Source organism: Aulonocara sp. 'chitande type north' Nkhata Bay, linkage group LG20 (genome assembly GCF_057382095.1).
Source record: "Aulonocara sp. 'chitande type north' Nkhata Bay isolate Kocher_YH1m ecotype deep benthic linkage group LG20, A_spYH_male_GT1.1, whole genome shotgun sequence".
Taxonomy (NCBI): Eukaryota; Metazoa; Chordata; class Actinopteri; order Cichliformes; family Cichlidae; genus Aulonocara; species Aulonocara sp. 'chitande type north' Nkhata Bay.
This window is the reverse complement of record NC_141363.1, coordinates 6,104,156-6,130,396: the sequence shown is the minus strand read 5'-3', so window position 1 is coordinate 6,130,396 and position 26,241 is coordinate 6,104,156. Positions and strand designations below refer to the sequence as shown.

The 26,241-nt window shown below is 41.2% G+C and overlaps 1 protein-coding gene across 5 annotated transcripts in view; it reads right to left on the bottom strand.

Annotated features, from left to right (window-relative positions):
- Positions 1-26,241, bottom strand: part of LOC147304993 (TOX high mobility group box family member 2-like) — an 82,824-nt gene that overhangs the window by 42,637 nt on the left and 13,946 nt on the right. For 2 of the 5 annotated variants that reach the window (XM_086278119.1, XM_086278120.1), the window contains exons 2-3: positions 11,207-11,299; positions 578-637 (exon numbers count right to left, since the gene is read on the bottom strand). In XM_086278119.1, the coding sequence (XP_086134245.1) occupies positions 578-637; positions 11,207-11,299 (153 nt within the window). Of the gene's footprint in view, positions 1-577; positions 638-11,206; positions 11,300-16,735; positions 16,804-26,241 lie in introns of those variants that run through there. The other 3 variants (XM_086278121.1, XM_086278123.1, XM_086278122.1) reach the window with 2 other exon arrangements.

Sequence of the window (26,241 nt, the reverse complement as noted above, 5' to 3'; positions counted from 1 at the left end):
AGCTTGTTATTGTAAACTATTACTGCTGCTTTGTCTGGTTCAGTGGGCTGACATGTTGCCGAAACTGTGAGGGCTTATGGATTAATCCATCTGATGTTAAATAGATATAAAAAAAAAATGTAACTTTTAAGTTATTAAGAATCAAACCTTCCAATCATATATTTAATATTTAAATCTGATCTGAAACCTTGTGAAACACACTGACTGTCACATCAAATGATGGAAACATTTCTGATGCAGGCCTATGAGAAAGAAACTGGTGGACATAGTCATTTTTTATTAATGTTCAGAATTTCCACAGAGACAAGAGCATAACTTGGAAATGTGCCCACAACAGTGGCGGTAAAAAGGCGACACATCACTTTTGACTTGTGTTTTCCTCTCATGCTAACCACATGGTTTGTTTGTCCATTTTCCACTTTTCTTCACTGAGAAATGTGTACATTTCACATTTTCCAGTCTACACCCAAACATAACAATCCATAAACTCTTCTTGTTAAAGGGTGACATCAGCTTACTCAGACATTTATTTATTTAAGTCTGCAGGGCTTACAGGAAAAGACGTGGGCGATCTTACCTGGTTTGGTGACCGAAACTCTTGGTTATTGTCATTCATGTACATGTTGTCACCATCAAACTGTGAACAGAAAAAAGAAAAAAAGAAATAAACATTGTATGCAAGAAGAGGTTGTTTTTTTTTTTTTTAAAAAGGGTGGTGGGTCTGTGAAAGAGGTACTAAAGAGGAAAAGCTCTTTATGGGTGGCCTGAAGTGTGAGACTAATGACTTTGTCACTTTGGTTAAACCTCGTGGTGGCATGGCAGCATGGGTAATTACTGTTTCGTCAGCGGGCCGGTAATTAGGCTACATGAGCAAAGTGATGAGAGATGGGCTTTTCCCTCTGGGCTGTGCTGTGTGTGTGCGAGAAAGAGAATGAGTGCGGGTGAATCTGTGAGTGCTTACTGTAGTAAAGTGTGCGTGGCTTAGAGGCTTGTACATGTGTGTTGGTGTGTGTGTGTAGCACAATGAGGGCATGCTGCGTCTTTAGATTTGAGCTAATCAGGCAATGAAGGATCGCTTGCTGCAGGTGCCAAAACATTGCTTGTCATGGGGTTAGGACTCACATAACAACAAATTACTTTTGACCCACGGGGATGCTGGGAAGCAACACTGGGTCACCATTTCAGAGTTTCATGCAACATGCTAGCCTTCATGTCTAGCATGTTACTGAGCTAAATTCCCCATCGCTACGAATAAAGAAAAAAACCACAGACGGATTCTGTTTTTAGCTCAAGCGGAAATAAGATTCAGCCGCCACAAACGGCTCGGTAACGGAACCTGTGTGCTGCCAAGGTGACTGAAAAGCTGTGACCACGTTAAGGAGAGCATCGTTGTGAAATGCTCTTGGCTTCCAAAGGCATCAAGGTTTGTCACCGCGCACTTGCGGCAAATAGAAAAAACCTTGACTGGAGCGGGTAGTGTTGCACGTGAACACACGTACACGTAGAAACTCAATGTGCCAAATAAAGCTCCCTTTTTTTGTTTGTTGATGGAGGCCGTTCTTTGCAATATGACTGCGCAGTTGACTCGGGAACAGACAGGAGAAAAAACACGATCAAACTACACTGTCAAATTCCTCAGATGTGAAGATATGGGAGGCCCTTTTCATTTCGGGTGGTCTGCTTTGTGTCGGCAACGAAAGCGGCCAAAGCCTTGAAAAATAGACACGCACTGGATATGAGTGGACGCAAATGGATCATACCTGCTCAAAAACAGTGACCAAATAAGTAGACTAATGGACGGAAATGGGCAGAATTCCTGAGGGGGAAATCTAATATCTGCGCTTGTAGACAGGAAAAAGTCGAAGCAAATGAGCGTGTGAGTGGTGAGAAAGAGAAATTACTGTACATTATTGTAGGAGAAAGGACGGGGGAATGAGTTCCTGCCTCGGGGCAATGCTTGGCTAACGATGCATACTGTGGAAACCCAGGCGAGGATTCACTTGGTTATTCTAATGATTAAATTCATACGAAAACATGAAACTGACACAAGAGGTGCATTTAAGCCTCGTTCACACCTGACATGATTAATCCAACATCACTGCACCAGCAGCTGGAAAATAAAAACCCTGACATCTCATCTTCACATTAAACTGATAATTGTTCAATGCCACATGCTAAAGCTGCTAATTTGCTTAATCAAGCATGCCGGTGTCTATCATCTGACCGAACTGCGGCGGGAAGTGACTGCCGCTCGCTGAGAGGGCCAAACTAATGTTGACCTTGGTGACATAGCTGCAATAAACTCTTCACTCCGCACATGAAAGCCTCTTGTCATCGCCTAACTGAGCAATTTCATTCCATTGAAATCCACTTTGATATCACTGGTGACATAAAGCCATTCCGAGAGCTTCTTCAGAATAAGATTCTCTCGGATAAAAAGCGACTGCGAACAATGGCATTTTCAACCCCGCGAACGCTGCCACGGCTCTCATTACAGCTAACTCTGCCACGTGAATTCTTCGAGAGCGAATCCTCGACGGCGTTTGTTTCTGCCCTGCTCTGAAGGAACAAATGAAGTGAGATAATGTTTATTTCCACCAATTACATCTATAATGCAATATTCACCAAAAAAAGGCTCAAACTGCCCAGAAAGGTCAACCATTTTGTGCTTCAACATGGCTGCCCACAGACTGCAATGTAAAGCTCTTTCCTCTTGCTCCTTTTGATAGCTCTCCTTAGCAGTTCCTCACTCTCCCACTTAATATGCCAATTTATCCTCGGCTCAATGCTATCAACTCTGCCATTACTCCACATATACACCGCAGAAATTCTCTCATTCCCCTTTCTCTTCATCTTTCCCCTTTCCCCTCAGTCTCTCCATCTTTCTTTCCACATCCTTCCTTTTTTCACAGTTTCTCATGTTCCCCTTGCTCCATTTTACCCCCGTGTTTCTCATCCTCGACACCCTTTTCTCCATGTTGCAACCTCCTTACTTCCACTTCTCTGTCTCCCTGCCTACTCCTCTTTGCCCCATCTTTTCTCTCTTTCTTCACCGGGCCTTGGCATCACTTTCTCATCGGCAGTCTAATTGGGCATTCTGCCTGAGACAAGGGCCTCATTAAGCAGTAATTACACACATGTTGTTTTCGGCAAACATCTCTATTTGGATTGCTTTGCATGGTAATTGTTCAGCAGGGACCACTGCTCGCGATGTTTCCCTCCGTGGCACACGTGGTGCTGGTAGAGAGGAATAAAAACATGGAGAAGAAGGGAGGGGTAGAGAGAGCGAGAGAGGGGGGAAGGAGAGGGGGTGAGAACAGAGAAAAATAATAATAGGCTGTGGAAGAGAGACAAATTGAGAAATAAAGAATGCATACATGGGAGAGAAGGAGGATGAGTAACACAGAGGCAGAACAGAGGCAGCCTGAAAGGATGAAGGCAATGCTGAGGCAGTAAATGGAGAAAGACAATGAATAAATGACAAAAAAAAAGGAGGTAGACAGGTTCAGTGTGAAAAGAAAATGAGGTGGAGCTGTAGAGAGGGCATAAAAAAAGAGAGACACACAGAATGAGTAAATTAGGTAGAGAAGTGAGAAAGTAAAGACAGTGACAGAGAGAGACGGAGAGACAGAGTCCCAGAACTAGGTCATGCCGTGCAATCATCGAGCGTTTCAAAAATAATGAAGCCACAAGGTGGAAGTAATGCTAACTAGCATATCCAGGGAAAACATGTAATATTTACACAGTGGTAATGGGGCAATACAATGCTGGGATCTTTTATCTTATATTTTTGAGACAGCTGCTGACGGAATTGGAGGCAGAATTACAGAGTCCGCCGAGGATCGCGTTTGATTGACGGACAACACGAGACTTCTAGGAAACATCTGTTTGTGAAGAGGGTGGGGTGGAGTTCAACTGCTCTGGGTGTCTGTGTAACGCCCAAACTGCTCAGTGATTAGAGAGACAAATCACCTTGTAGTAATGAAAAATGTCAAAAGCTACAAAGCATCACAACAATTTGGCTGAATTTACACAACTGGACGTAATTATGTCAAATACACAATCACATGCCTGCTAATATTAGCGGCTGCGTTTATTTCAAGTTCGGTTCATTAAGCATTTTATTACAAGCCTGTCTCTATGGGCTGCAGGAATTGTGAAAAGTACATAAGTACATTTATGTTACTACTGGGCTGCAGGGCTGCCCCATGAGCACGAGCTCTTGCTTTTCTGCCGCAGGCACAACTCTTTGCGCTCGCTGAGTGGCAGTAGCACATTCAACCGTCCGCACCGCAGCTGAGCCATTTTACTTCCTTTCAAGTGATCACTTTGCATGTAAATATATCCAAATTGGCATTATCTGTAACATAAGTATATGGTAATTTTTGTCAGAGGATGTCAAGGTTATAAAACTCAGGATTTCAGCAGTGCAGAAGTGCATCTTGGAATCGGCTGCCTGTTAACGAGGGAGTCTTAATTGGTCACCTTCCTGTCATTATTTCACACTTGTTCCATTGTCTCATAAGCAGAAATATGTAAATGAGAAGAGCTTTATTGGAAATTTGCCTGTATGAAAATACAGTATATGTCAGCACAGAGAGTAGGAGAGACGCAAACAGCTGGCTGAACTAGCTAGAATGCAAATACGGTGCAGTGATGTCATGGATATGCTAAATAGCATATGGCATTATCTGAACTGGCTTCCCAGTGAAAGTTAATGACACTTCCAGAAAATGGTGTGAGGCAGTACATTTGTCAAAAAGAGTAGGAAACCCCCGTCACATATGGCATGTAACTTTTATTTAGTACTAAACATTTAGCCCACATAGTAGAAATGAGCAACATATATAGGTCATGTGTCACCGGTCAGTCACAAGAATATAAATAAATAAATAAATACTGGGATATAATTAGTTTGAGGAATTTTATGCTACTTGTCTCTTTTTCCAGCTACACTTTAAAGGGAAAATGTCTCATTCAGCTGACATACTAAGCTTTCATATGCAATGCATTATATCAAATTATACATTACTAACCATGGGTACAGAATAAACTGCTCAAAACTTAATAAACTTATAGATTTACAACATTAGAACGATCTATGTCAGCTGTAAAGTTTTAATGTTGTTAAAATATGTATAAGTATAGATAAGAACAAACCAATTATACAGTATAGACAAACATGAGAGATTTCCCTATTATTTCTTTCATTATGACAGGAGAACTGCATTATCATAGAACATTACGCCCACTGGGGTTTACCACCTTATTAAATATCACAGCACAACGCCAGTGGCCGCAGATACAATCAGATATCGGCGGCAACTTTGCACGTTTATGCAATCAACACCCTACAGACCTTTGTAATGTATGTAAAAGCATTCAGAAAGGAAAAACTGTATAGAACCCCCCCCCCCCATACATTATCATGTTAAAGAACAACCCGAAACAACTTTTTTTTTTTTACTTTTTCAGTTAATATAAGAGAATCTATAAGCAGAATATGTAATATTTGTGACTTTAAAAGCCTTTGCCAGTACACCAAGTCTCTAAAAATAATTCTCTCACCGAGTGGAATTAATAAGCCCAGAACAGTACACAGCTATTCTGTGAAGAAAGGGGTGTGGTGGTGGTGGTGGTGAGGGCTCATGCAATATGTATGCCTGTTTGAGCACCCTTCTTCCTCATCTTCCCCCTCTTCTCTTTATTTCTTTTTTACATCCCTCTCCCCCTCTCTCTCTCTTCCTCTCTCTCTCTCTCTCTCCCTCTCTCTCACCAGTCCTCTGTTCAATTAAGCCGTAGGAACCTGAACCTGAGACAATGTGGCTCTGGATTTGATGTTGCCCGACTTGTCAGTGCTGGTTCAAAGCCACAAAGGATGACAGACAGAAAGACTAAAAAAGTAGAGGGAAACAGATGCAGAGGAAAGACAGAAAGAAAGAAAGAAAGAAAGTGCTGTAGATTTTCAGAGTTACATAGGAGGAGGAGAGAGAAACAGCGAAGAGAAAAGACACTATAGTAACAATTCTGGTGTTGCGCCACGCCCCAAGCAAACAATGAACATAGGCAAACAATGAACATGGCACACACACACACACATACACACAAAGACACACAAAGCCCATAAAAAGCACAGCCTGTGGCCATGGCGACACATGCTCTGTTGTCGTTAGATAAGGGAAACAGGGCCTCTTCCTGGGTGTGAGAGTTTGATCCTGCGCACACAGACACACACACTAAACACACTACACCCACACGTGCATGTGCAGAGTGAGCTGCAGCACCACTAGGGTCACATCCACAACGCCGCGCATCTTATGTACCCTCACCTTTATCACCTGCATGGTTCATTTTCATATGCAAAGCTCAGGCTATGTTTATCTGAACACACTGTGCTCTGGTCAGTGGAGCACACAGAGCATGGTCAGATATTGACACAACAAGCAGCTTCTTGTATATCTCAGCTGATTTTGATGGAATTTTTTTGGGAGTTATATCTGGCTTGGTGCCATCTTACATAGTATTTGTTTACAGGACTGGAGAGCACGAATTGTTCTAGTGTTGCATTCCTCAAAGGAGAGTTTCAGAAGCATCACAAGACATGTTTGCTTACCTCTCCCACGGCTGCCGTTTAAGAAATATTTGGCTTTATTGTTACTGATTAAGCAATCCATCAACTCATAACTAGTCAAACAACACGTGCTAGTGAAACACAATGAACCCTTCCCACCAGAAGCAACTTAAACACTCACACACGTACAAACACACACACACACACGCACACACAGACACACACAAAGCTCCCATTCATCTACTCTGCAGTTGTACTGGAGCAACCACAAAACAGAAATAACAGTTAGCAGCAAAGGTGGTGAGAGGTGGGAAGGGAGATTGAGACTGCGCGGGGAGGAAGGGGTGTGGGGGGAGTGGGGAGGGTGGGGTAGGGTGGGGGTGGAGGTGGGTGGGGAGACAGGTCGGTTGATGCTAAATAAGGCTTTGTTTCCACCCTGAACTTGGGTTCACTGTGACTTGGTGAGTTTACGGCACGATAAAAATCTCAACGGCGATGATAATGTAGTTCACACCTTCTAATGGAAATATCAGGTTGACAGATTTTGAGAATATAATGAAATTTTATGTTTTGCTTCTTTTTTTCCTGTTTTCTGTTTTCAAAAGTCAGATAAGATCTTTTTTTTTTGTTCCAAATGCAGGTACACAAGGCAAAACCAAACATAAGATAACCGTGCTGTGTCAAATAGAAGCTTACAGTACCTCGTGCTTGCATTTCCACTGTTGTATCTTAAAAAAGTTCATAATGAGCTAAGCATAAGCACTGGGGAATTTCCTATTTTTAAGATGTTTTGCTCATTTTATACATACAGGAAGCTTAATTTATCTGGTTACCTCATTAGGGTCATTGCCAATGCTTTTTGTAATGTTTCGTAGGGTTAGCAAAACTATAAAGTAGTTTTTTTAAGGTTAGAAAAAGAAATGTTACGTACATTCAGCTATTCAGCTTATGCTTACTGTTAGAGAAGGCTAACTCATTCTTACTGTATGGGAAATGAGGTTAACCATGATTCAGCTTTCTCTTCGGTATATCCTACGTTACCATACGTTCGTGCTAACACCCCAGCCTCTGCGTCTCTCTCTTTCTGTGCACCAGCCGCAGAGTTTCTGTGTCACAGAATTAGCGAGATTTAAACCTATGCAATGATCCGTCGTGGCCAAAAGGTATCCATCATGAGTGTGTCACATTTTTCTTATTGTTTTGGTTTTTTGCTTATTCTCTCTCACGCCTCTCATCTGTGGTGCTTTCTTTCAGAGAAAATCATTCCTCCAGGAGTCAAGGAAGAACAAAATAGAGATAATGTTGCTACATACACTCACCCACTACATCTGTTCAACTGCTCATTAACACAAATATCCTATCAGCCGATCACACGGCAGCAACTCAAAGCATTTAGACATGTAGATGTGGTCAAAATGACCAGCTGAAGTTCAAACTGAGCATCAGAATTGGGATGAAAGGTGATTTAAGTGACTTTGAACATGGTCTGATTATTTCAGAAACATACTCAACTTTGAAGCAGATGGCCTACAGCAGCAGAAGACCACACGGTCACCTAAGAATAGGAAACTGTAGCTACAATTTGCACGGACCATTTGACAATAGAAGAGTAGACAAATATTGCCTGGTTTGTTGCCTCCAGCGGTGGTTGGCACAGAATTTGGTGTGATCATGAAAGCATGGATCCATCCTTCTTTTAATCAACTGTCCAGGCACTTTCTGAGTCTTAGTACTTACTCAGCATCAATTCACTTCCCAGTCTACATGAGTATTATTGTTTACTATGTCCTTTGGTGCAAGTTTGTAGCTCAAAAGCCAACTGATTTTCTTTATAAACAAACCCGCAAGCATTCGCTCAAAGGACCACCTTGTTCGAGGAAGCATGTTTGTACTGTGTCAACGTCATGGTCAACGTATGGTTTGTTTGTGCACCGTTGTGGTTTGCATACACTCATTGTGAGCATGAGTGTCATGGCAATTTTGGGCTTTGAATGATGTCTTTGAACTCTTCTTTTTCTAGAATGGTATTATTGTACAGTGCACATCTTTAATGACATGCACAAGTTCAAACTCATTTTAGATTTTCTCTTAATTCTACAAGTATACATGCAGGCTCACATACATATATACACCCCTACTAATATTTGGTCAAATGTCCCTTAGCAAGTTGTACCTCGACCGTATGCTTTTGGTATACATCAACAAGCTTCTGTCATAATTCCGACTGGAAATTTGACCGCTCTTCTTGGCAGAGTTCATTTAAATTAGTTGGTTTCCTGTCACAGACCCAGTCTACAAATCTTCAACAGGGTTGAGGTTGGGGCCTTGGGAAAATTAGCCGTATAGTATGGGGGCTATATGTATACATTAACCCTCTGTGGTTGAGAAAAAAAATCTAATTTATAGTCAATAAAGATGTATACTGTCCACAATTATTCTGTACTGTACAATCAAAGGAACAGTTAGAAATCATCAAGAACTCATTAAAAGCCAAAAATTACCAGGACGTTCATCCTGATCATGAGTGTATGTAAACCACAACTGTATTATGGGGGACGACGAGTGTACAACAAGTCAAGCAGTTAGCAAGTCAACTACCTGGCTAACTAATGCTTGCTATCCTTTTCAGTTGCTGAAGAAGCTAGCGGTCTCTCCTGTAAAAAAACAAACAAACAAAAGAATTTTTTTTTTGCAGACTTTACAGGAGCTACTAAAAGATGTGGTCGTTATTTCAACCATGATGTGTAGTAGTTGTTTTTCGACTTCAAGCACGTTGTCATGTCCCACTAAATGCTCCATCAGAGGGTAAACATGAAAAAGACCGGCAGATCAACCTGTAACAACATGCTCAGACTCGGAGTGGCAGTTCCAACTCCAGCAGTCTTCATTTTAGCTGAAAGACAAAATTATTTAGGCTCTCACAAGTTATTTATATGATTTTTCTATCTAGAAAAGTACGCGGTTAGTATTTATAGATTTCTTATGCAAGCAGTTCAACTGCAGTTCCAACCAGTTTTGAGAAAAATAACCTTAAAGCAATACGTTAAACATTTATCCTTTTCAATGATTTCCACCCCTTGTATGAACCTTGATTAGTATCTGTCTGTCTGTTCAGTATATGTATCAGAGTGCAAAAGAGGTCACAGCCATGAAATGAGCCACGTGCAAGCGCATGTGCAGAGGTATAACAGAAGAATTCAAATGTCAGACCAAGGTGCCACCCACACGGCCTCCCTCAGCTTACTGTGGTAGCCTTCAACGGCCTGTCGGCTAACCAGTCCTGGGAAACACCTTCCTAGCATCAAGCACAACAGCATCACATGCAACTAGCAGCTAGCAGGTGCTGTAGTACTGTACTGCTATACTTAACAACGAGAGGAAAGTAGTTATCCCACCAGACTACCTGACATTCGCTGTCTGTGGTGGTGTGACTGTGTATTTGCACGTTTGTGCATGTGTGTGCACAGTATGCGTGTCCGTACAGTATGTGCATGTCACTAGGTGAGTCTTTGTCAGTGAGGTTTCTCTGGCAGCAGGAGAGGATGCAGAGCACAAGCCACTTTTAACTGACTGGGGTAAACAGTGATGAGAGAAGATAAAGGGCAGAGTGAATGTCACATTACCCCAGCCCTTTGCTTCTGCTCACCACAACATCAGATAACTGCTGCAGGAAAAAAAAAAGTCTGGTTTCCTCTAGCATATAATTGGTTATCTCATTGCGATCTACTGTTCTCTTGCCTCTGCATAGAATGAAGTATAAAGAGCAAAGGGAGAAAAAAAAAGTCTAAAGTTTGACTGTTCAGTCAGTGACTAAAATAAATCATTACGAGCGTAGGAAAGGCACCAATCTATTTTCATGGTGGTTGCCACAGATTTAAACATTTAGCACAAAAAACAAATAAACAAAGAGAACACCTGACAATAAGGTGGTGTTGTGTTCGCTTTCAAGCAACCTTTTAGAATAGCACAAGCAACGCAACATAGACAGGTTAACACACAGCACGTTGACTTGACTAGATAGGGAAGTAATATTGATTATCAGCAACAATATCTAACAACTTATTAGCTCAGAGTTAAGTAAACAGATAACATTTCATATGAAATGAAGCTATGCATTAAAAAAACAAGGTCTGTTAGAAAGAACTTTGGTATATTCTGTCAAAAAGACAGCTTTTGTTATAAAGAGCCTCATGAGATCTTTAAATAAAAAGTAAAGTTAAACTCTAAACATGTCAAAGGCACTTTATTTAGAGTTAATGTGTCTCTCTGGATGCGACCTGATCATAACATAACACATCACCATGTGACTTGATCATAACAACTACCGAGGCGTATTTCGCACCTTCTTCATGTTTTCACACATACCGTAATTAAGAAACTCCTGACATGATTTATAGATTCCAGTAAAATGGTTGCCTTTGAATAGAGACACTATAAATGATACATATGTGTTCACACATTTGTGTATAAAATATATATGTGAAGGTTCTCATAGGGAGCTCGACATAAATACGGAGAGCAATTTCATCTCAGCATAAAGCCTCCAGAACTGACCAGGGCCCAGGATAGAACCTTGAGGTACACTTTTCCAAATCAACCGGCTAGGGAAAAAATAAGGGGGCTTGGCTATCTCACCACAGCAGTGGGTAGTCTTTTCCTAGATGGATTGATGGCCAGAGAGGGGGCAGTGTGGAGCCTAACCCCTCGCTCACCCACACTGTACCGGGCCTGTGGTTAGAGAGAGCGAGAGAAAGAGAGAGACAGCGAACAGGAAAAAAAGAAGAGAAAGAGAAGACAAAAGCAGAGAAGGAAAGGAGACGACAGGGCTTTAGATTGCAAGGTACAAGCAGGGCATTTGTAAAGGGAACATGTCAAGCCCTCCCGCCCTCTGTCGCGAACCTTTCTCTCCTTCTCCCTTTCTCCGGTTGCCCTGCTCTTCCTCTAGTACGCCGCGCACGCGTGGAGGGGGAGGAGTAACGACATGAGAATTACACAGTGACATGCAGCGCTGTGCTACGGGAAGAATGGAGGTTAATGAGCTGACATACCCTCCACCTCGAACACGCCTCCTCCCCATGCCAACCTCCCTGCTCTCTTTCACACGCTGACAAGCATGTACACAAAAACCCCGGCAAGACAGTGAGGAGTGAAAGCTGGCAGCGAGACAAGTTTTGGTGCACCAAAGGAATGTGGCAAGAGCGCAGTTTACACTCTCTTCACATACAGTGCACACAGCTCACAGCTGTAACTGGGTTATGAACAACTGTGAACGTGAGCTAATGTAATTTACATTAGAAATATGGCCTCAGCTAATGCAATCAAGAACTGGGAAGATGCAAGACTCGTTATGCATCAGAAATCAGAGGCATAAAAATATATGGCAAAAAGTCGCTGTTAAAATTCCTACATTTGATCATACTTGTACTGTACTATACTATAGGTGAAGGGACACCAACAGCAGAATGGAGGCAGCAAGTGAAGCAACAGGTCCACTTTGACATGCAAAATAATGTGAAATTTTAAAAAAAAGTGGAGAAATTTAGCAGCGTTGGGACTCACATATATCTGGTATTATGAGGATTCATCCTCGCCTGGCTGTGAACGTATCTACCAGCGTGTCAAGAGCATTTATTTCTTCATTCATAACCCATAAAAAGTTACGCTGCTCATATAGCTAAAAGAAACATTCAACCACAGGTTTTACCAACTTGCTAAACACTATAAAATACAAATAGATAAAACAGCCGATTTATTAAGGGACAATTGTATTTCGTGTCCAGACCACAAACCAAAGGCTATACATATCATTCTCTTACTGCAAAGAGCTCAGACTTCTGTGAATAACTGATTAGGCCTTCAGATTCTCAACCATTTCTTGGTTGTCACGTGGTGATGTGTGGGTGTATAATATGTTAAATAAAACCTCAGTGGCCTTTAAGTTGCATCACCAGAAAACCAACACGCAAAGGTGACAATTTTTACCAGATAAGAGTCCATGGGTTCTCAAGTATGCACAGACACAAATAACACAGAGGGGTAAAAAAAAAAAAAAAAAACCAAAAAACAGCCGGCTTCAAAGGAACATTTCAGAAAAACTTTCAGCAAAGAAAAACTTAGCTGAACACCAAGTTCCTACGAGCACAGGTGAAATTCACACGACCACATCTAAAGATAGGTGCAGATGCACTGAAACACTGAAATTGTGCCAATTTTGTTTATTTTCCAAATCTGCAGTTGCCTAAACTGTGTATAGCCTGTTCATATGGCTCAATTTCATCCATCTATTGATTGGTTATAGGATGCTACCATTTAGGGATAGAGACAAAATGTCTCTGCATGCATCCTGCTGCAGTTGATGTGCCTTAATTACCTGAAACTAAATGAGTGAAAAGCACAAGAGTAACAAAACAGCGTCTAAGAAATGAAAGAACTTTAGCAAAAGCAGAAATAGAATTGATAATGATGCGGCGACACAGCTCCGCAGAGCTTGAAAACAATGGAAGATGGATGGTTAGTCATTAGCACCCATTGTGAATCTTTCGAGTGAGTAATTTGTGGGAAGGCTTGTGCATTTTTAATAGTCTTAAACTGAAGAGCCCTAAGAACACAAACTCCATGAAATAATAACAGGCATTTCACCTTAGCACTATCCGAGCCTCTCAATTATTTACCACTAATGAATTGCCTTGGGCAACATTCTTCCTAAGTACAATATCAACCATCCCAGAGAGCCAGAATCAGCTCACTCAAATACTTAAATACATTTACTCAATTATGCTCACTGTCCCCGCAATTAAAGAGCCAAGAATGTCAAGCTTTTTTCTGCTTGCTGTCTCGTATGCTCTGATTCAGCTTTGATATTTCAGCAAAACTCTTCCCCCGGATAGCAATGATTAATTGATAAAAACATTTTCAGAGAAATTGCAACAACCAGGTTCGTGGCTTTTTCTCTGTTTTTGCATCTGTGGTGTGGGTGATGCTAAAAAAAAGCATGTTAGCTGTTAGCAGCGACATATCAGAAAAGCAGGCTAGCAGACACCATCTAAAACACCAGTTGCAATGGCGTACGTATATGTAAGTGTTAGCAAGTGTTTATAAAAGCACATGCTTTATATCTGTTCACGTGGAGTGACAAACCGTGTTATGCTCTATTATTGCATTCAACATTTTTATCACCGCACGATCGGAGAAAAATCACACCCATGTTATTTCCACTATATAACAGATCAGGTCAGGCCTGACTAGCTTTAGTCAATTCCATGCTCTCCAGCTGTAAGTCTCTGGCTGTAACTACGTCAGAGAAATTAATGCGCAAAGGATCCTGTTCCTAGACAGCTGGTAGTTGTAAATTCCTATCAGGGAATTAAAAAAATGTATAAAAACAAAAAAAAAAAAACACCAAAAAAAAAAGGAGGGAGTGAGAGAGTTTGAAAGAAAACATATACAATTTTCATTTCAACTGCTTTAGGGATTAAGGCTCAGGGCTCTAGAAAAAAACTGCATTAAAATAATCCACCATTTGCATGTTTTATCTCACAAAGGAGGCTCACATAGACACACATATGCAACAACCCCCACTCTCCCTCCCTACCGCCCTTTTCCTCCTCCCCCATTCTGTTTGAGCACACACACACACGTGCGCACATACACACACACACATCACACATGTACACGCTGCCATCATTAAACACACTCACACACACATCGAGATCAACCTGCTGCCATCTGCTCCACACGCTCTGTACAATCCTTGCAGAATACATTATTCACTACAATACATCACATCACATTCCCTCAATGTCATAGCCTTGTGCTTGAGGAAGACTCTGTGTGTGTGTGTGTGTGTGTGTGTGTGTGTGTGTGTGTGTGTGTGTGTGTGTGTGTGTGTGTGTGTGTGAGAGAGAGAGAGAGAGAAGATTTGCTCTGTTATACGGTAGAGTGGTAGAGAAAATTAAAGACAGTTTTATTTGGCTTTTAGGTGAAACAAGACTGTCAGCAAAACTCGTGTCTGTTACTAGGCCAGATTAAAAATCCAGACAAGGATGTCAGTGTATGAAAGTGAAGGATAACAGCTACTGAGAAAGTGAGAGGAACTGACACATACAAGCAGGAGAGAGAGAGACAGAAGGCAGGAGTTTTTTTGTTACACACTAGGGTCTGCTTTCGTGAAGGACATTCCTCTCAGAGAGTTATCAGGTGTCAAAAGTATGATTTAGCATTTCTCCAAATGTAAGCACATTTTTCACAGTTCATTAATGTGTTTACATTATGCTTTATATCCCTGTTTTTACTGAAGGGGAAGTCGGGGTCGTACTGCGCGGTTTTATTCGATGTGGAGCAACTTTTGGTTTCTGAACTTAGTGGAGAGGAAGAGAGCGAACACTGGAATAAAGCGGCATTTATCTAATGGTCCACCAGTGGAAAATGACGGCACACACGCACAGTAGCTTGGACTTCAAGTCTCAGAGATGACGTAGTTGTATTTGACTTTGAGCAAAGACTTGGAAGAATGAATTCATGTTGGGTTTAGTCTGCTTTTGTTATTTGTTAATAAGAAAAATCCCAGTTTTATTTTTAATGCAGCGACTCTGCATTTGTATTATTTACTTTACTCCAATTGCTTCACTTGATTTCATTTGAAAGATAAATACAGAAACATCGATGACTTTTTTTTTGTTGCTTGTTTACATTTTTGTCTTTTCTCCCTATCGTTTCTTATGCGCAAACCATGAACATGTTAATGCATATGTGCGGTGGCAGAGCGGAGGGAGGGAACAGCTGGCAGGCCCACACTCAACCACGTATTGACCTGTTTTGCATTCACCTGTTATTCAACCTAATGTTTCCACTTGGCTCTGCTGCAGCTGAGCTACAATTAACCTCGCTGTGCGCGCAAGGGAAGGAAGTCTTGAGTAATTTTTTTTCAAAGCAGTTTGTCAAACTTCCCCAAATGTCATTCTGCCCACTGTCTTAAAATTAATATTTTTTACTTTAACTTTCCCACTCTGAAGAGAAGAGAGGCGAGACATCTAACCCTTCTGAGATCTACAGTAGCTATAAATGTGGCCTATATTCACACAGCGCTAAATTCTTTTCACTTGATGCACGTAATCTGATTGCAGATAATTAGCCTCTGAAAATGTTACTTGCCTTTCTAAACCTCATGAATGACAGAAAACGCTGCTGCATCCAACCCTTCCCTTATCTGCTCTTCACTCGGCTACTCCGCCTCCTCTCGCTTTTTTCCCACCCTCCATTTCCCCCTCCCTCCTCTTTTCCCAGATGCCCTCTCAGCTCTTGCTTGTGTTTGGGCTGCAACTGCGAGGGGTCACTGCCTGCCTTGTCTCACACGTGGAGCACTGAGAACGTGTGTGTGTGTGTGTGTGTGTGTGTGTGTGAAAGAAAGACAGCACACACTTGTCTATGGATAATTATATGAATGAGAGCGTAAGAACATCAAAAAAAAAGAAAGAAAGAAAAAGAAGTGTGTAAGTGTGTGAATTTAGCCTGATGTGTGTGCAGTTGAGCCTGAGTGCCTTTCCCACTGTGTGTGTTTCAAAGTGTTTCAATGTGTGTGTGTGTGTGTGTGTGTGTGTGTGAGTGCGTGCGCCTTGCGAGCTCAGTGCCAGGTCTCTCTAATGAGTCTGTCAGGCGCTGTTAGCGACGGCGTGCTCCCCTGGCTCAGCGCACTCCTACAGACACACTGTGATTAGCCGGGCCAACGGCACGCCACCGGGCCAGATTAAACACTCACCACGCCGCCAGGGAACACACACACACACACACACAGACACACACATACACTCAGCACAGCACACATTAGAGCAAAGCATTACAGTTGCTCTCATAGACACCACACACAGACGTACTTAGATACACAGCTTCATCATCGTTGTTCCTATTAGTCTGCAACATGTACTTGCCCTCTAGAGCCAGGTGTGGATGCCACTGGAATTGAAAATTAATGTGAAATATAAACATAATACAAGCCACCTATGGCACAGGCAAGAACATGCTAGCATTTCATTAATCTCTGTGCTGCTATTGAATTCCTGTCTGCTGCTAATCTTGAACATCACTCAGAATTAAGGCCAACCCTTCTGGCACCAGCAGCTTTCAACATCTTCATTAAAGCGACATAATTCACTAATTACAGGTAATTACCCTTTAATGAACAGTCCAGATGAATGAGCAGATATGCAGAGGAGGAGCAGCCACGAGGAGATATCCTTTTTCATTCCTCTAGGCCAAGAGCGGACTCTGAATGACCGGGTCCTACGACTTCGATCAGAGACAGCGGCCTAGTGAGAACAGGCTCAGCTGACACATGTACACACTGCGACCACTCGTAGAAATGTAGACACACCTGCACTTGGCAACGTCTGCTGGTCAAAGGTTGCAGATGAACTGTGCGCAGATGACTCAATTTGAACACATTTTTTCCAGTTTTCGTGTCTGTCCCTCAGTCTGCCCGTATACCTATGGAAATTTACCCCTACGAGTAGTTTAGCTGTTGTTTATCTGAAGCAAATGTCATCTCCAATCTACTATTTAATGTAACACATTTTAAAGGACTGCTGTGCTTGCTAAGTTGATTTTATAAAATCATTGGTTCTTATCCCATGCCGTCAAATACTGCTGCTCTGTCAGATGCTGAACAGATAAACACAAGGTGTCCTTGGAGTGGAAATATTAGACACTGGGAGATAAGGGTCCTCTTTTAAAGAGTGATAAAAATCTGCACTAGGATGTTAGAGTCACCCAAAAGGCTCACTTTATTTTTACTCAGTGATTTGCTTTATTTTCCCACTTTGCATCTATTTCTAACTAAACACTAAAAACTACTCAGCTAGGTTTGGGCAGTTTAGGTTTAGGAGGACAGGGTTTTAGCTGAATTATCCCCTTGTGCAATTTCAACCCTCTGCATTGAAAGTGACTATGTAAATGTTATGCCAAGGGCTCGTTTACAAGCGTGGCCTGATCTCAGTACCAGCATAACCTGAGGAGTTCGTTGCTCCGAAGCCAAAGGACAACCTTGTGTGTATCTGTAAGTCGCCGGCACCGTATAATAGAGCAGAGTTCTGAATGGGCCGATTCAAGACAATGAAAGTGGCTGTTGGGTGACCTTATTAAAAACTCTTGTAAAATCGTACACTTTATAGTCACTTTACCCTTAAAGGATCTTTAAATTCACAAAGCAACGCTATTTTCTTCCAGTGTCAAGCTCTAGTACAGTGTGCAACTATGTTTGTGTCAATTGAATCACTGCAGACTAACCCTGTCATCGACCTGAGTGTGAAAAGCAGTGTTGAACCCAACATGAAATGTGGGTTTTCCCTGTGTCAATATTTAGCAGGACTATTACTGACACTGTTAAGAAGTATGTATGACATATTTGTAAGTATGACATATTTGAGGCTGTAATGTGTCTAAGTGGGCAGCTTTTCGAACAGTGAAGGTGTAGGAGGTGTAGACTGTAAAGTCAGAACAGAGCACTGCTCAATGTTCCTTTGTTGTTTAACTAGAGGAAACAAAATCTTTTTTTTCTTTCTGCCTCTCTCTCTCTGAAAAGGAACAAGCGAAAAATGAGATTGATCTAACAACTTGCCAACAGTTAAGTTTCTTATCTCGGGCTTGCAGAAGAAAGTCCCTACAAGAAGAATGTGCACCAATTTTCCTCTCTTTCTGATTCTTCTCCTCCCCCTCTTTTACCGTCTCTCGTGCCAAGTGGCCTATTTTTACCCCTCCATGTGGCATCTCAGGGTTTTCCTTGTCACCGCCACGTTTCCTGTCATCGTGTGTAGGTACAGTTGAACAGTGCAGTTACTGCAAAGGCCCTGACACTGACTGTTTCTCTGTCTTCTCAGATGTGGTCACAGATCTTTGTCTTCACATCCAATGCACTGCTGCCTTTTTTGTCTTTCACACCCTATAGTTTATTCATTTTGAAAAATCGCCTCTGTGCTGTGCTAGACTGTTCAGTTAAACCAGGAATATTGGTCTTTATCCTCAATTTGTTTGCCATACATTCATTTTTCTATCGTTTATCTGAGTTTGGGTCATGGAAGCAGCAGTTTAGGCAAAGATGTTCAGACCTACCTCGTCCTCCTCCATCATCTGGGGGGACACCGAGGCCAAATCAGCCAAGAGATATAATCTCTCCAGTGTGTCCAGGGTCTGCCCTAGGCCTACTCCCAGTAGGAAAGCCTTTAAAACCCCTCACCTAGGAGGCATCAAGCAGGCACCCTAGCCAGAAAAATGAACTACCTCAGCTGGCTACTTTTAGTGTGAAGGTGTAGTGTTTCTGCGTTGAGACCCACCCGAATGCCTCTAAGGGAGTGCCCAGCTATCCTTTGGAGGAACCTCATTTTTATCCGAAATCTCATTTTTTAGTCTGTACCCAGAGCTCGTGGACATAGGCGATGTTACGCCTGTAGATTGACTAGTAAATAAATAACTTTGCCTTCACACTCAGCTCTCTATTTACCACAACAGACCACCAATCCATTTGTCCACTCCTCTCACTCAAGACACTTAAACTCCCCCACTTGCAGAAGCAACTCCTCCCTCCCTGACCCGGATTGAGCACTCCCCTTTTCCAGCTAAAGATCGTGATCTCAGACGTGGAAGTACTAGAGAACCTAAATCCTTCGGTCTCAGGATTAGGATTAAAATATTTATATCACACAATGTATAGCCCACTTTGTTTACAATATAATCCAATCACTTGTGCTCAGACTATGAGGACCTTCTATCCTCATAGTCTAAAGCATGGGCCTATTTATCATATTGCCATATGCAACAACACAACACTGTGTTTCCTCTAGCAGAAATGTGCAGCATGTGATATACTGTACTGCGTGGCACAAAGGAATAATTGTGTTCTGGTCCTAGGAGAGTTGCAAGAGGAGAAATATCAACACAGGATGTATGGCTCCCAGCCTTATGAGACAATCCAGTTATGAGTGAGACCAGCTCATGGAGATTACAGCCATGTCCCAAAATACACAATATCCAGTGATTTGTAGACATTTACAGTGTACAAAGTGTCTAAACTGTTGGAAATTGCAGTCTCAAGAGTCGACCCATCAGTTATTTGGTTGATATGGTCTCATTCGAATAAGCAGTGGTCAACGGTCAGTGTTACTCTCACAAGGAGAAAAGTGCTACATCAACAACCTTTCAGGGTTGATCCATTGTTTTTGGAGGCAAGTGACTATGAGAAACTGGGTGTTTGTTTTTTAAATACTGTAGATTTTTAACTAATTGAAACCAGGTGAATGAAGCTGTTTTGTGTCTGCATTATGTTAAAGGAGATCACCAAAAAGTCAAACGTAAACTTTGTGACAGCTCAGATCACAGGAGCATCAGTTACAGCGAGACTGTTTTCTGTAGCTCTTATCCATATGGGCACGTGGTTTCAGTATGCTGTTAGACAAGCAGGCTGCAATGGTGACTTTGACACCAACAACAAATGCGCTTTGGGATAACATTTCGAAAGAATATAACTGATGCTGTGAATAACATTTAAGTTGCAATGAATTTAGGTGAGCAGCTTTTTCGAACTGTGAACGTGCAGGGGGTGTTTGTTAATGTGATTTTCAGGATGTAAACTGCGCTGCCTGACCTTTATCACAGCAGTCTTTTTTTGGCTTTCTTCTGTATTTTCTTAAGTCAGCCCATATCATGTCATACTTTTTGAAGCATTTTGATACCACCCACCTGAATAACTTTTCTCTCTCCAAGGCAATTAAAGTTCAAACCATTCGAAATCAGATCCAGATGCACGTGAGCGACTAAATTTCCTCCACGAAACACAAATATACGTTATATACCGGTCAGACTCAAGATGGTAAACAATGAAATGCCAACAGACAGCCTGAAGTTAGCGGCCTTCTTTGTACTTCACGTCTCCTCTTGTGTGACACACACAGTGCCTCTTTTGTTCTGCCACTCACTGCTCGTGTTACAGTAGAGCTCTAATGCACACAGATCGATAGCATACTTTCCATTTCAACACGCTGAGCTGATGTTCGGACACACAGTTGGAATTGATCCTGTTCTGTCAACACGAAGTTTTAGGTCTGTATGTCTTCTTATGGAAAGTCTTTAAACGAAAAAAAAAGAAGCTACAATTCACAACTTCACATCTGCTTACAGCTTAATGTTGACATCTACATTAGGCATTCAAAAACGGCATTGCTGATGACATTTGGCAAGGTCGGTGGGGAAACAGAGCTGTGGAAACAACTCTACCCATCAACATCAAAACTGAACATGTGGCCCCCTCATATGAATAACATTTTAAAAAAAAAACCTTCTTTCCCACTCACAGAAATTTTATTATTGGAAGAAAAACACACTGAATCAAGTAAAACTTTTCCATAACAGCTGTGAATTGATATGACTATAAATACCCTAATAAAACCCTCAGTAAAGGCGTGTACACAAATCAGCCACAACGTTAAAACCATGTGCCTTTTTAGTGGTTTAGGTGATTTGCATCCAAACAGAAAAAAAAGTTGCTTTCAGAGGATCCCCCCTCACAGAGCAACTCTAACCCATATGGGCATGGTGGTTGGAGGTTGGATGCAACTCTTTTTTCTGGTGCATTCTGTGGAGGTTTGATCCATTGGAAGAGAGATCTGACACCTTGGCTGGGATTAAACCAAGTCTAAAGTCAGGATTAAACAGTGCTGTTAAAACCTGACTTTAGGTGGGTGGTACGGATCAAAAGTAGTATCCACATGAATGCCAGGGCGCAGTGTTTCACAAGAAAAAAAATGTATTCACTTCATCTGTTGGTGGTTTTAATGTTGTGGCTGACAAGTGCATATATATATATATATATATATATATTTTTTTTTTTTTTTTAAAACACACAAAAAACGCAACATTAACAACAAAAACCCTGGTTTCAGGTAACCTGTCTGAAAAAGAAAACAAAAACCAAACCAGCAAAGAAAAAGTCAATTTCCTTCCCCTACAAGACGTCCAACCCATGCTAGCAGGGTTTTTCTGTTGCTTTTTTAACCACAAGTGAAAGGTGCAAAAAACCAAGCATATTTCAAGTAAGCTAAACTATTAACCTGTACTGGTAGTGTGCAAACTGCACACAGTCTGAAAATACTGTCTTCTGAAACCTTTACTGGCAAGAAGGTAGGCTTGCTACCTTCAGGCTTGCTGCTTACACTCCAACATGTACACCCTGACAGCCGGACTGCAAGCTTATCAATATTGAGATCACGGTTATTTGTTATTCACTGATTTCTACTGACAAAAGTGTTTTTATTGTGTCATGTAAACACTACGTTGCTTTTTAAATCCTTATGCAACAAAATCCGATGCATCTTGGAAGAAAAAAATTGCACCAAAACGTAACAAGAAATCAACAGGCAACCGCCTTCACCTTTACTTGTGCTAAATTAAGAAATAAATCTTTAAAGACAAATAAGGTGTTAGTCAGGCCTAAGTTAACCTGTTTATTCACCTTCATGTGTACCTGCATGATGGACGTGAGCAAAACTTCTAATAATAATAATGGATACTTTATTGATCCCCATGGGGAAATTACTTGTTTTTCTCTGCATTTGACCCATTCACTCAGTGAAGCAGTGGGCAGCCCACTAAGCAGGCGCCCGGGGAGCAGTGTGTAGGGACGGTACCTTGCTCAGGGGTACCTCAGGGTAGCCGTTAAGTGGATTTGAACCGCCGACCTTCCGATCATGGGGCGACCACTTTACCTACTGAGCTATCCCTAAAGCCACTTTAAGAAAATAACTGCATGAGTGGATAACATATCTTTCATCCATTCAGTTGACCATTTTCTCAAAGCCTTTGTTGCTCTCTGAGAATTTATTTCTGGCCACATGCGAATGGTTAGTGGTCATTTGGTATTTCTGAAATGGATCGATACCCTGACGTGCTGTACAGGCTTTTATGAACATCTCAGCTCACGTTTGATGATTCACCTTAGCAACCACCGCATTGTTTTTCTTGGCCTTGCACGCATTCATTATACAGTTTGTGGTGTAACTTCAGGTAGCTGAATGAGTTAGATGTGTTGCTTTGCAGTTCACACAAAGACCTATGGACTCTGCATGTCATTTGCTCTCGGTTGACATCACTTGCAACAAATCTAAAGTATTTCCAAACAGCAGCTGATGATCCACTTCAAGGGACAAGCTGTTGACCTTCTGCTGTGCCTAACGTTTGGATTTTGCTGTATAAATCAGTTTTTTTAATTAGTGTTACTCATCCAGACTAGTCAAGAAAACTTGCAGGGAAAGGTTATGATGCTCAGGCATCGATTTGCCTTTTCTTTGTGTTTTATTGTCAAATTTTCAATATTGCCCGATCATGTTCATTCAATTTTCTATCACACTCAAAATTGTACATGAGATAAACAATCTATTAATTTGAATAACTGCACAATCAACACATACCATATTACTGTACAGAAACAGAGGTGTTTATCCTAAGGTTTTGGGATAAATTAGTATGTTTCCTGTCTTTACATGTTATGTTACAAATAATTATTTGGGGGAAAACACCTTCCTGGAATCAAAACTTAAATGTCAAAGCATGCCACGTACATTAACAAGTTGCCACAGGCTGTACAGCATGTCATTGCACCTTTAGACTATTAAAATCTGTCTTTGAAGATCTCAGGTGGCTAATCTACACTGCTGTTTATTAAAAAAAAATAGCATCAGGAAACAAAAGAATGCGTGTCACTTCTTGGCTATAAATCATATAGTGGTCTTTTAAAATGATGCATTGTAGGAGGAAACACTTTAAATTTTTGAAGGTCTCTGCCCACACAACACAGTAGGTGCTTCTAAGACAAAGATAAAATGTTTTCGGTGATAACAATAAAGCAGCTTTTCTTGGTTCGATGAACCAAACCAGCAGTTTCTGAAAGGCAGAGATGGAGACAGAAACAGAGAAACAGAGAGCACTAATATCATTACCTTCTCTTCCTGGCATGAGAGAATATTCAACCAAAAAAAAAAGAAAAAGGAAAGAACAAAAATCAATCGCACATCCCACCATTTCATTTTCCATGTAATTAAATCATTTAAATGTTATAAACAACATGTAAACTCCATCAATGACTTTGAGCCATTTGCATTTTTAATCAGGCCAGATTAATTCTAATAAGCGTGCTGGGCTAAGGCGATGACAGAGCAGGCCTATTGTGTGTCTGTCACACTCATTTAATTCTGTCATTATGTCCCATATCCTATTATGATAATTGGCTTTTTATTCTCAATCAACAACCAGCCAAGGCTATTAAGCAATAATCTCTGACTAGACCACATTTAACCTTAACCATGTTAGAAGTTTGCTACCTTAAAAACACGCGGCTGATAAAAGCGAAACACAAAAACAGTGCAATGCCTTAGGTTATTCAACCTGGCTAGTTGCTGTAAATGAAAAATGACTGTCAAGAAGCTGGATGTTGACACTTGGCATATGGTGTAAAGCAAACACATTAGGCAGAGGAAATAGGTATCACCATCTTCCCCCTAGAAAGTAACTAAGCAGAGAAGACGAATGTGTCTGATGTGTTCAGCCATTTCCTTTGCTGTCTCTCTGGGGAGTCACTTGAAAACCAAATCTCTTAAAAAAAACCTGCAGTTTAATTGAACAACACCACTGCAAACAAACAGGGGGAGACTTTAGCCATGGAGAGAACCAGAACGCCAAATATCCCAGATCTAAACCCTGAAACGAGCTCCAGAAAAATAAGCAACGGCAAAATATATGTCTTAACGATTCACCGCAGACAGACTGATAGCAGCTGTAAGGCAGAGCAGTGGGATTTCTTTTACTCTTGAACTTCATTCATTATTCATTTAGTTCTGAGTGCTTCCTTAGTCCCCTTGAAAGGAGAACCAAATAAAAATTAAGTGTAATTTCTGGCACTTGTTGCTGGTAGAAGAAAAGCTCTCAAATTTTCTCAACTGTCTGTGAATTCATTTTGCCCTCATGACCAAATGCCGGATACGGTACTATAGCTGTTCTATAACATGTCTAGCACCACGGTCTCCTGAAACTACATGTTCTATACAATAGCATTGCCTTGCAGAGCAAAGAACACCAAAGGCCACAAATAATGTGGGGCATTCATGCAAATATGTAGGGCAGAAAGTGCCAGTCACTTATAGTTACTACTCAGGACTTGAAGCAACCCACTTGTGGTCAGGTACATTTTCAGCCTAGTCACAATACTTCCTTGGTTAAGTTATGCTGCATTTCTTTGAAACAGTCAAACAGGAAATGTGCTTTTCAGCTGTCATTGACAGTTATCTGGCGGCCACAATATAATTGTAGAGTAATTAACTGCAATCTACCATTCTGGGAAATGGCGAACATGTAAACCATGGATATGATTTCCAGTCATCAAGGTTAACTCTTGCTTAAGATGGAAATTCATCTAAACCTGCTTAAATGATGAAAGTCTATTCATAATGTTTTTTTAAAGCTTGAAATTTCGGAAAGACATATGCATTTGTCATATTTTAGAACTCAGGTGTAATATTGACACATACAGACATAAATATTAATGCTACAACATAATTTCTAATTATTTTTTATTATGTTATTACCCTTTTGCATGACTATTTTTAGGTATGCTACCTCTCAGTTATTTCCTGTGTTCTTGTAATGTTATGTGTACCTGAGGTTGACTAACAAGCTTGGCTGAGCTTTAAAAAAAAGTCAATTTATCATACTTACCCATATAGTATTGAACACTTTTATTTATCTATGATATTGTCATTGGTTTTGTCAGGGGGCCAGCGTAACAATGGAAAAAGCTGCCGTCCAATCAGCGACTAAAACATTCACAGCAAACAATGCCAGGAAAGTGGTGGTGGTGGGGGGCTGGAAGGGCTTTGGTTCAACAGAAGCTGTGATGCAATTGACGGTTGGAACTTTAATGTTCACAGTGGCTTCTCTTTTCTTAACAAAATGCTTGTGCAGTCATCTCACTCATGTTCTTAATTCTAAAATTAGCCCTGGAGTACAGCAAGCTGTTGGTGCTGATTTAGTTAGACAGGTACAGCGAGAATGTATTAATGTTTCTCACAGGGGAGAAAAGTGCTTTTTGAGGTTTCAGTATGCCCCACTTTGCCTATATCCCTGCATTAGCGTCTTTTTGAGAAGCCACTTGACACCAGAAGAGATTTTTGAGAGATTTTCTCTAGTCCTGAAAGACAGATGCAAAAAAAAAACTAAAAAAGCATGGCTCTTTTCAACAGTCCAATAACATGTGCTCTGCTTTATTAAACAATGAAAGTCACACTTTCCCAACTCTCACTCGTTACTACTGTGAGCTATAACGAGCCTAAACTCTCTGCACAGCCGTTTCACACTCCCACAAGCAAATTCGCTTTTACCGCCCTAATGACTTAATAGACCATTCCATTTCACAGCCAGACCTCATGAAAGTGCCGTATGGGCTCATCATTTACATTTTACTCACTATTTATCTGTAAAGAAGACTTCATAAGTTGACTTTTGAGTAAACATAAGGTGAGTGTTACTATGGGGACGCGGCGTGTTCCTCTGTGCTCCGTGGGACTGTGGTCTGTTCCATTGTGGCAAGAGACAACAGCTGTCTTTACCTTTGGCAGGCAAACAGACTCATTAAGGGCAGCCAT